At 38.0% G+C, this 12,081-nt stretch overlaps 2 protein-coding genes across 2 annotated transcripts in view; one reads left to right on the forward strand and one right to left on the reverse strand.

The window, feature by feature from the left end:
- Positions 1-12,081, forward strand: part of LOC116102746 (olfactory receptor 2AG1-like) — a 42,915-nt gene that overhangs the window by 4,331 nt on the left and 26,503 nt on the right. The window lies entirely within an intron of this gene.
- LOC116102744 (olfactory receptor 2D3-like) lies at positions 2,421-5,709 on the reverse strand. Its single transcript, XM_031387767.1, has 2 exons — positions 5,530-5,709; positions 2,421-3,588 (listed from the first exon to the last, which is right to left on the reverse strand). The coding sequence occupies exon 2, from the start codon at positions 3,460-3,462 to the stop codon at positions 2,500-2,502; it is 963 nt and encodes a 320-aa protein (XP_031243627.1). The 5' UTR covers positions 3,463-3,588; positions 5,530-5,709; the 3' UTR covers positions 2,421-2,499.

Consider the following 12,081-nt stretch of genomic DNA (forward strand, 5'->3'; position numbering starts at 1 on the left):
AGAAATCTGCCTGCCTCTGCCTCCCAAGTGCTGGGATTAAAGGCAAGCGCCACCACTGCCCGGCTTCTGATCTCTATTTCTAAATAGGCTGCTCAGTTTCTCAGAGTAAGCAGTATTAGCAACAGGTGGTGCCCTATATATAGTTTTGCTGAGTCTGTAGTTGATGATTACCATTGTTTCACACTAGAAAGTGCCCTAAAAAAATTATTCCAAATCCACAGTTGATATGTTGTTCAGAATGAGTTGGAGGGATTGTCTAAATGGATACCCCTTTTCTATAAGATCCTAGAAATAAGGTCAAGGTCAGAGCCCTCATCTATAGTGCTGGTCTATGTAAATTTTATTTGGATCTATCTGGCACTAGTTCCCATTGCAGAGGGAACCATATAGAACTCTCATTTCTTTCGATTGTGAACATTTATTTTCTCAGAGTTGTGTTACCTGTGATTAAAGAAGATATAGAGTGGACAGTCTCATTGTCACCAACATGAAAACGTTGGGTCACATTAGAACCACAGACTTCCAACTCTAGTTCCATCTGGGGTCAGCATCAAGTCCTACATTACTTCCTATGATGTACTTCTGGCTCTAGACTACTACACAGCCCCAAGTGGTACCAGGTAGAGCAGATATTATAACTGTCAGAGGGTGAAATGCTGCTTTGCAGCATTCTGCACAAGACTGGTAAAGAGTTGGTAAGAAGTTTCTCAGCTACCTAGGTAACATGTCCAGAAGACCTACCATGGAGTAGAAGATGTGGGATATGACAAGAACTGGTTTATTGGCATATACCTAGTACTAGATTTCATTCTAAGGCCCGGGATCAAGGCCTTCTCCCTTTCTACTCAGAGTCTTCCACCTATTCACAATGTGTTTGGAATTTTCATGCCTTCTCCATCTTACATATGCAGTCTCCATTTGACTGATATATACTTTAACTTCTTGTTGCATGTGATCAGTTCTTTCTTCAATAAGATTCTCCTTGAAGCTATTGTCATAAGACTCTCACTGGCATCATTGAAAAAAATTAATCAGTACTCAACTTTTTCAGTCACCATTCCTAACAATTGTTTTCTTCATTATTTTTCTAAATTGTAATTATAATTTCTGATACCTTATTTTTTCCAGATACCTACTTTTTAATCTCTGTTTAAACTTTTTCTAAAACAAGTTATAAGTACTCAAACCTACAAAGTCAAAGACTACACATGGTGGGACTAATGACTCCAGCAGCATATGTATAGCAGAGGATGGCCTAGTCAGTCATCAAAGGGAGGAGAAGCCCTTGGCCCTGTGAAGGTTCTATGCCCCAGTGTAGGGGAATGCCAGGGCCAGAAAGCTGTAGAGGGTGGGTTGGTGAGTAGGGAGGAGGGGGGAGAGAACAGGGTTTTTATGTTTTTGTTTTTGCTTTATTTATTTTTTTCTTTTATTTCGGAGGGGAAACTGGGAAAGGAGATATCATATGACATGTAAATAAAGAAAATATCTAATAAAAATAAATAAATAAAAAATAATAATTATAATACTAATAACAAAATAGAAGATTTATCAGACACTATAATAGAATGTACTCAGTAAGTATGTATTGAGAAAATTATAGATGTAAGCAATTGAGATCTATATAAAATGATCGAGAAGACTCTCAAATTCAAATTCAAAACTAACAGATAGGATGAAAATTATACATAGATACTCTCACTGTTCTGGCAGCTCTGACAGAATGTCTTAAACACAAATTATTTGAAAAATTGTGGTGCTGTGACAATACAGATTGTCAAGATTAATGTTCCATTCAACTATTGACATTCAAAATGAAGCTCCTAAGGAAATACTACCATCAGGCCATTTCTCTAGGTTAAGTATAGCTACAGGGAAAACTAGTAAATATTGTACACAGGACCCTTTGCAGAATATGGGATAACTACTGAATCTTATGACCACACTGTTCAAACTTTCCTTAAACTTTGTTTCTTGTAACATATTCATTTCCTCATTACATTGTCCATGTGTTATTGATGAATATCCTGTGACTTTGCTTAGACCTCATGCTTCATTAGATTTGCTTTCTAGCCCATTGATGGTGGCTGAAATTATACATCCATGTAATCAAACCTTCTCTAAGGACAGTAAACTTCATAAAACTTCCCTGATCTTCAAGTAAGGTAAGACTTGTAATTTTTATATTCATAGTAGTTTTCTTCTATCATATCTTAACATATTTTTTATTAAATTACTATCATTATATCTATATTTTATTAGATATTTTCTTTATTTACATGTCATATGATATCTCCTTTCCCAGTTTCCCCTCTGACAAAAAATAAATAAAATTAAATTAAAAAAATACACTTGTTAGTGGATTCCCAAGTCATTCAAGGGAGACAGAGGAAAGAAATGTGATTTACTCATTCTATGAAGTGTGAGAAAAGAAGAAAGCAAGGGAAAGAATAAATAAAGGTGCTAGAACTATATTGTCAGTTAAAAGGTTTCAAGTGCCCTTTAAATTTCTGCACCATCACCCTTGACTATGCAAAGTCTTCCAACCAGCTTTCCAAGAGCCCCTTTCACATCTTTGTTTCTAAGGCTGTAAATGATTGGATTCAACATGGAAGTCATAACTGAGTAGAACACAGAGACAACCTTATCCTTTTCACTCATTGTCTTGGAGTTGGGTCTCATGTAGGCAAATATTCCAGACCCATAGTAGAGGACCACCACAGTGAGGTGGGACCCACAGGTTGAAAAGACCTTGAGCCTTCCCTCCCTTGACTGCATCCGGATCACAGTGGAGATGATGTTCCCATAGGAGACAAGGATGAGTGAGACAGGAGCTAATAGGATAATCACTCCCACTAAAAACAGAGCCATTTCAGCATTATAGGTGTCAGCTGAAGCCAGCTTTAGGAGGGCAGGGGGTTCACAGAAGTAGTGATTAATTACATTCTGTCCCCGATAAGGGATACACAGTGTAAATGCACTGTCCACTGAACACGCAAATGCCCCACTTATCCAGGAAACTACAGCCAACTGGAAGCAAACCCTCTGGGTCATGATGGTGGAGTAGTGCAGGGGCTTGCAGACAGCAACATACCGGTCATAGGACATCACTGCCAGCAGAGCACACTCTGTGCACCCTGCTAGAAGAAAGACAACTATCTGTATTGAACATCCAATAAAGGAAATGGTTTTCCTTTTTGAAAGGAAGTGGACCAGCATCTGGGGTACAATGCTTGTAGAGAAGCAGAGGTCAGCAAAGGATAAGTTTTTGAGGAAAAAGTACATGGGTGTATGAAGTCGAGAGTCAATTTGGATGAGGATTATAATGAGCAGGTTTCCAAATACAGAAAGGAAATAGATGATCAGGAAAATACAGAATAATAAGATTTGAACTTTAGGATTCTCTGAGAGTCCCAGTAGAATAAATTCTACAACATAAGTTTGGTTTCCTCCTCCCATTGACATTTATTCCTGTTTACCTGTTGTCAGAAGGAAAAACAATGTTTTCAGTCCTTTATAAACAAGTGTATAGTTAGCAAATACATCCTTTTAATTTTTAGCTTCCACCTCTTTCCCACTAGGTGCCAGTTCCTGAAAAAATGCACACTGGTTTATCTCTATCCAGAACAACGTTTTATTTTTGTTTCATTCTTTTTGAGAAAGGAACTCACTGTTAAACTCAGGCTGACCATGGACTCAACAGTCTCCTGCTTGGCCTCCTAAGTGCTAGAATCTCAAATTTTCTTCACCACATCTAACTTCCACATAGAGTTTAACTACATTATTTCTTTGTTTATTCTACTTGATGCATGACCAACATGTGCTATATATTATTTTTGTGTCTAATTCTGCTATCTAAATAAGAATAGATGAGAAAACTGCCATGTAGTTACATAAGAAAAGTACCTTTGTTTACTCTATGCTTTCAGTCTCTAAACCATCTTTTGGCTTAATTCTATTTTCCTGTATTAACTGTCTGAAAGTAAAGTAAATTTGTTTTATTAATACAAGAGGTATTTTGGGCTCCTAGATTTCAAAATACCTAACAACTCATCAAAAACATGTCAATAAGATGTTGGTCTGTGTTATAACAGGAAGTTCAAATAAGGACTTGAGCCCAAACAGAGCAACTGCCCATATTACTTCTTGCTTTTCGTCTATAGCTATTTTAAACTATAAAACAACTGCTGAAATGATGATTCAGTACAAATGAAGAAAAGGTTTTATGGCTATGCACCATGTAAACTCTGATCTGCAAACAATTATTTTATGTGAAACATATGTTGCATTTCTCAAGTGTGCCTACATAAATCCAATGTCATGAGACTCAAGTGTCCTAGCCCTAACTTTATGGGGAACAAGTCCAGGACTGAGCAGGGAACTTCATCTCCTGAAGAGCACCTCACAGCCTTATGATAGAAAATGTCAGATAAACTTTGACTTTTGTTAGGAACATGAGTTTCTAATTAGATTTGGTTTCATGATGAGTTTGAGGCTACCCTTGACTACAAAGAAAGGCCATGTCTCGAAAAACAAAAACAAGACAAAACAACAACAACAACAACAATAAAACCAAAGAATTACCTTGTTAAAAAGAATAACGATATGAGAGACGGATTTCTGAAATGATAATAGTCTTGTTCTTAAAATAGGGGCTAGGTACATGACTGTAGCATTGTAGGTACAATGACATGAATGAAAATTTCTACTTTGCACATATAACTTATCTTCTTCTCTGAAATTATGACATGCTTTAATAAAGATTACTTATCCAGAATTATTTACTCTTTTAATATGGGTGCATGTGTGTTAAAGAGAATGTATGTGCACTCGTATGTGCATGTGTGCATGTGTGCACTGTGTGTGTGTATGTGTGTATGTGTGTGTGTGTGTGTGTGTGTGTGTGTGTGTGTGTGTGTGTGTATGCAGGTTTCCATGGAGCCTAGAAGAGGTAATTAGACTCCTGTGGAGTTGAATTTATAGGTGTTTCTGAGCCACCTGACTTGGGTATTGGAAACAGCTTCAGTGCTTTAAAAGAGCAGCAAGTGATATTAACCACTGATCCATCTCTCTAGTGCTGAAAAGTATATTTTAAAAACCTGCCATATGGCAACTAGATTTACATCGTTTCAGAATAGAATACTTTTTAAACAATATTAATAGATTGTCTAAATAAGCTAACTTTTTAAACAAGTAATATTATATTGGTTCTAAAAATTCTGGAATGAAAAAGAAATGTTTTTGGATTATGCAAAGAGAAAAACAACAATGAGACTAGCATAAAAAAACACCAAGGGGAGTTGGGGTAAACAAGCATGTGATGCAATACATGAGACATGAAAGACAAAGGGACCTATTTTGAGGGAGAGGAAGAGGACCAGTAAGAGCAGATCTGGGAGGATAAGAGGATGCCGAGGAGTGTATAAAAAAAGAACAAAATATAATCACAGAAGCACAAAAATAATGAAGCCATCATGTTTTATGTTCACTTACAAAATTAATAGCAAAATATAAAATAGAAATGGGAATTACCAAAAGGTCATTGTAGGGATAACTTCAACATTCTTTTGTACATCCTGGCACATGGTCTTCAACCCAGCTTCATCCTTGGAACCAAACATTATATACTTCCTTGCTTGTATCAAATATCAAAAATGAAGTGTCTTTGTAGTAGCATTTGGTAGCAGTAGAATAAATTCTAATATAGGGGATTAGATTCTCCAATGGGGAGATGTATATTTACACATAAAACCAAAAAAAAAAAAAAACTATAGGCAAAGAAAAGTGGCTATTAAAATAATTGACAAACATATTCTTTTTATTTTTTGTTACTTTTTTATGTGTTTATTTTATTTATTTATTTATTATTGTTTTCCCATTTCATTTAAAACATATGCCAAATTTGAATGGAAACTATATAATGTGACAAAGTTTTGTTTTTGATTAAAGATACAAAGTAAGAAATATAACAAGAAGTGATACAAGGACACACATTAAGTAAAGAATTCGTGATCACTAAGTGATGTTTTGTCAAATAATATAACTACAGTCAATTAGTAAAGGAGGAGCCGTCGGATGACACTGGTACAAACACACAAAAACACACAGAACAGTTCTAACACTTATGCAGTGAACTAGGGCCCACACATACTCTAGTGACAACAATTCTGAGACCAGAAAGGCCTTTGTTGTCATTGTTGTTTTCTCTGTCATATTTAAAGCTATGGCATTATGTTCAATTTCACTTAGACATGTTCTTCTCCTGGTGACATGTTCTTTTCTTTAATTCTCCGATTTCTTTCTGCTCATCTCTTCCCCATGTCCACCTCACATCAATCAGAATGGCTAAGATCAAAAACTCAGGTGACAGCAGATGCTGGCAGAAATGTGGAGAGAGAGGAACACTCCTCCATTGCTGGTGGAATTACAAGCTGGTACAACCACTATGGAAATCAGTCTGGAAGTTCCTCACAAAATTGGAAATAGTTCTACTTGAACACCCAGCTATACCACTACTGGGCATATGCCCAAAAGATGCTCCAACATATAACCAAGATACATGCTCCACTACGTTCACAGCAGCCTTACTTATAATAGCCAGAAGCTGGAAACAACCCAGATGTCCCTCAACAGAGGAATGGATACAGAAAATGTGGTACATTTACACATTAATTCAGCTATTAAAAAAATGACTTCATGAATTTTGTAGGCAAATGGATGGAACTAGAAAATACCATAGTGAGTGAGGTAACTCAGACCCAAAAGGAAACATGTGGTATGTACTTACTGATAAGTGGATAGTAGCCCAAAAGCTCAGAATACCCATGATACAACTAGGAGACCATATGAAGATTAACAAGAAGGAAGACCAAAGTGTAGATGCTTCTTTCATACTGAGAAGGGGGAACAAAGTAATCACAGGAGCTAGAGAGAGAGAGGGACCTGGAAGGTAGAGGGGAGAAGGAGAAAAAAAGTGGGGCAGATTCAGGTGAGGCAGGAGAGGGTGAAGAGAATGAATAGAAATATGTAGCAGTGGGGAGTGGAGAATGGGCAGGAACCACTAGAAACTTCCAGAAGCCAGGGAAACAAGAGGCTCACAGGATCCAATGGAGATGACATTAGCTGAAATACCCAAGATAGGGAAGATAGAACCTGAAGAAACCATCTCCAGTACATATGTATGGTCCCAACTTGAGGGATGGGACCACCCACCGATCTCAAAATTTTTAACCCAGAATTGTTCCTGTCTAAAGGAAACACAGGGACAAAAAAAAAATGGAGCAGAGACTGAAGGAAAGGCTATCCAGAGACTACCCACCCGTGGATTCAGCCCATCTGCAGACATCAAATCCTGACACTATTGCTGATGCCAAGAAGTGCTCCCAGAAGAAGCCTAGTGTAGCTGTCCTCAGAGAGGCTCCACAAACATCTGACCAAAACAGATGCAGACACTCACAGCCTACTATTGGACTGAGCCCAGAGACTCCAGTGTAAGAGCTATGGGAAAGACTGAAGGAGCTGAAGGGAATTGCAACTGCACAGGAAAAACAACAATATCAACCAACCAGACCTCCCCCCTCCCGCCCCCAAGCTCCCAGGGATTTAACCACCAACCAAAGAGTGTACATGGAGGGGTTCACGGCTCCAACTACATATGTAGAAGAGGATTGCCTTATCTGACATCAATGGGAGGGGATGCCCTTGGTTCTGTGTAGGTTTGCTGCCCCAGCATAGGGGGATGGTAGAGGGGGAAAGTGGGGAGTGGGTGGAGGAGCACACTCTTAGAGGCAAAGGAGGGGGAATGGGATGGGGGATTACAGAGGGCAAACCAGGAAGAGGGATTCTATTTGAAATGTAAATAATAAAATAACCAATTATTAAAAATAAAATAACATCAAAATAGAAAGAGAATTAGTTTAAAGGAGATTGAGACTTTCTTGTATCTGGTAGAAAAATACATATATACAAATAGAGAAAAAGATGATGTCAGTGATTTAAGTTTTGAAGAGATACTACTTGATTTGACTCTGAGCTCTTTGAATTAATACATCCTCTTGAACAAGATAGTTAATCTATTTCCAGTATTAAAAATAACAATATTAGTATTACTTCTCCATTTGCTAAGCAAAACACATTGTTTTATATAAACATCAAATGGGAATATGATTCATGATAACTTTTAGTTTTTTAGAATACCAGTAAGTAGAAATTTCTTATTACATATGAACAGATGCATATATGACATGCATTTTATCAATCAGCTTCATAAAAAGACAACCAAAGAGAAGCTATTGTACTCATGCACTGTTTTTCCCTGTAACACATACACAACTACTAAGATAGTCTCCTGCACTGAAAATAAATGTTTTGCTTTCTTCCCTCCATGACTTGGTACTTCTCAGACAATTTAAGCCACTGTGGCATGTTACTTGCCTCTATATATTCCTAATGTATCCTTGTCTGAGTCTCCAATGCTCTAGATGCTTGTTTATTTTACCTCTATCATCTTTCAACCTCCTCTGTTACCCAATCCAATGCATTCATATAATAGAAAAATCCCTTTAAATCTTGATCTTATCATTTGAAATTCTCCCATTCAAGCCAATGCAAGGTGGGCTTTAGTCAAACGTGCTTTAACCACGCAGCATCCGTGAGTGTCTGAAGAAGTCTACAAGTTCACTTCTCCTGAGTCCCATTCAAAATCCTTGTCAGACTCATGCATGGACCTGAGCTTTGTCCCTGTGGTTTCCTCAACTGAAGTTCACCTCCTGCTTTATCAACTAAGTAAATCCTTAGTCATCCAGCAGTGCTGCCCTCTTTTGTCTGCACCCCCAGGCAAGTGTTCACGAACTCCACTAAGCTGAGTTATTTTTTCTATTTCTTAGCTTCTGATAATTTTATACTTATGCTAATGCATTTCTATTATATATGTTAAATTTCAAGACATTGTTTCCCAATGTATACTCCATTTTATATTTGAGTGATGTTTAAAAGACATAGTACCTATTGGATAATAGGATGCACCTGAGAATGAGAAAAGCAGGAAAAATGAAACATACATATTTGGGATGCTCACCCATTTTGGGTAGAAAAACGAAGAAGTACACTCTATAAGAACAATGTAAGAATGTGCACACCGTGACAAACATGGCAGAGCAAGATACTAGATCTGAGAGTAACAAAACCTCTCAAATGGCTGTTGTCTCCATGACCTTTATAACAAGCCACTTTCTAGACATGCACATTTTCAAAACCAAAACTTCATGTTTGTCTGTTGCCTCCTTTTTTACCAAAGATTAGAAATGATAGGAATACACTAGCAAAGGTCTGGAGAATATCTGATAGGTGATAGGGAACAATTGTAAAGTTGTATTAAGTTGGAAAGTAAGTATGAGGGCCTATTAACCTAAAAATGTATGGGAACATTTTTGTAGAATATGTAGGTTCTGTATGAAAGGTTAAAAGAGATGAGAAAGGAAAAAGGAGGGGAGGGGAGGGAAGTAGAAGGGATTGGAACAGAAGGAAGAGGTTGGGAGGGGAGGGAGATGAGAGGAAGGAAGGAGAGAAAATGATGCTGGAGGGGAAAAGCAAATTCCTTGAAGACTAGCAGAATATTTTGATGAGGTGATCACACCTTGACATAACCCTGCTCTCACCTGGTGAACTAACCTGAGGACTGTTCAGAGCAGCTGGGTCACAGGGCAAGGGACCTTGGGTTCAGCTGGTGTGAAAGGCAGAATCCCTGCAGGCACTTCTCACTCTATTTAATTCCTAGGCACTTAAGCAGGGTTCCCCATCAAAGAAACACACCTAAATTCTCTCAGGAACTAAACAAAGGAATTTCCTAAGAGGAATTTATTTAAAATGAGGTGCTAGGGATTGATGTAAACAACATGTTCCCTTGAGCCCTGGCTTTATGATGAGAGACTTCTGTATTGTGTGCTTACAAATATATACTAAAATCTCCAAATCTCTCCTGATAAATTCTATTAGAAAGATAACAGTTTAATATAGCTCAGCATGAATTACAGTTCACTATAATGAGTCCTTGCTCTATTGCTGCCATTGTTAAGTTGATAATCCAAGAGAGATAAACCTTTCTGTTTGCTCAGGAATTTGTACATGGTTTATCTCTTATGGTGATCAATATACAAGTCTTAACAGAAAACACGGAAACCCCCTTTTAAATTTTAAATTGAAATAGTATTATATCACTGCCCCCTTCTTTTCCTTCCTTCAGGCCCTTATATTTACCCTCTCTCAAAACCCTCCCATGCTACCCCACTCTCAAGTTGATAGCCTCATTTTCTTTGGTTATTACATGTATATGTGTGCATGCACAAATATGTATAAATAGAGCCTGCTGAGTTTTGTTGTTTCTGTATGTAGAGTTTCGGGACTATCATTCTGCATTAGATGACCAGTAAGTTATTTTAAAGCTTAAATTAATTTCAACTTTTGGTTTAAATTATTTCATATCTTAGTTGTGGTGTCATATGCTATAACCATAGCAGTTGAGAACATGAGTCAGCAGAATTGAAACCCTAAGGCCACCCTGACTACATAGTAAGGCTCTTTCTCAATAGAAAAAAATAAGAACATATGAGGTACTGTAAGAATGAAAGCTGAGCATGTCTGCAGGATGTCTACCTCAGCCCCCTGAGCAGTGGAATGCCAAAAGTCCTTTGGCTATGTGTCCTCACTGCTTCAGTTTTTATCAGTCACAGTTTAGTCACAACTGACTCACTTTCTCCGCATTTCCCCCCAAAGTTCCCTCCTCTATAAATGTTTTCCTCCCACACATTTTGTTTCTCAGACCAACTAATCACCGACTTGCCCAGATTTTCTTTGGCTCTTTTCCTTTCCACTCATATTCAAGGTGTACATCCTGCTATCAGTGCCTCTTTGCTTTCTATCATGGTTTGGTATTTGAGGAATAACCAATTTTGCCTTAATTATTTTTATTGTTGGTCTACAGTTTATTTGTGAATGTTTATGCAGACAGTTTTCTACTTTCAGGACAGGACTGGAGGTCCAGGCTGTTGCCTCAACCATCACACTAGCAGAGGGGCACAATACCATAACCTATGCAGCAACCCAGTTGTCCTGAAGTATAGTTGTCCTAGCTATTAGACTGCAGGAGGATAGCTGTAGTAGTTAAGGCTACAAGTTGCTGTGGCCACTTAGCTCTGTCCTATGGATGAAGAGAAGTGAAACTCACAGACTCAAAAACTGAGGTCTTTAAAAAACATACTTTATTAGAAAGTTAAAAAAAAAAGAGGGTGCCGATGTCAAGGAAGCAGGTAGGCTAACTATACACCTGTAGTTCTCCTGATCCTGAAAATTAAATTCCCCTAGTGTCATACCCAGATGTGGTGGTTTGAATAAGAGTGACTCCCATCTGCCCATATATATGAATGTTTAGGGAACAGCACTGCCATGTTGGGGGTAGGCATGGTCTCACAGGAAGAAGTGTATCACTGGGGTGCTGGAGAGACAAGAGATACAAGGGACTATCCTCAACTAATGAAGGCCGTTTACAGCAAGCTCATAACCAACGTCAACTTAAATGAAGAGAACCCAAAGAAATTCCATTAAAATCAGAAACAAGAAAAAGTAGTCCATACCAATTCAATATAGTATTTGAAGTTTTAGCAAGAGCAATAAGGCAACTGAAGATCAAGAATATTCAAGTCACTGAACAGAAATATTAAATATATCAGAAGATGGAAAGATCTCTTGTATTTCTTTTTTATTAAATATTATCTTTATTTACTTATCATATGATTTCTCCTTTCCCAGTTACCCCTCCAAAAAAAAAAAAAACAAGAACAAACCCCTATTGCCTTCCCCCTCCCCCTGCTTGCCACCCTGCCCTCTCCCACTTATTGGCCCTGGCATTTCCCTATACTGGCGTACAGAACACTCACAGGACCAAGGGCCTCTCCTCCCATTGATGACCAGCTTTGCAATCCTCTACTAAATACATGCTGCCAGAGCAATCAGTCCAATCATATGTACTCCTTGGTTGGTGGATGAGTCCCTGGGAGCTCTGAGGGTACTAGTTAGTTCATATTGTTGTTC

The sequence above is a fragment of the Mastomys coucha genome, unplaced genomic scaffold (assembly GCF_008632895.1).
Source record: "Mastomys coucha isolate ucsf_1 unplaced genomic scaffold, UCSF_Mcou_1 pScaffold21, whole genome shotgun sequence".
NCBI classification, from domain to species: Eukaryota; Metazoa; Chordata; class Mammalia; order Rodentia; family Muridae; genus Mastomys; species Mastomys coucha.

What these genes read in the sequence shown, in the direction of transcription:
- LOC116102744 (XM_031387767.1), bottom strand. Translation starts at nt 3,462, where the DNA reads ATGTCAATGGGAGGAGGAAACCAAACTTATGTTGTAGAATTTATTCTA.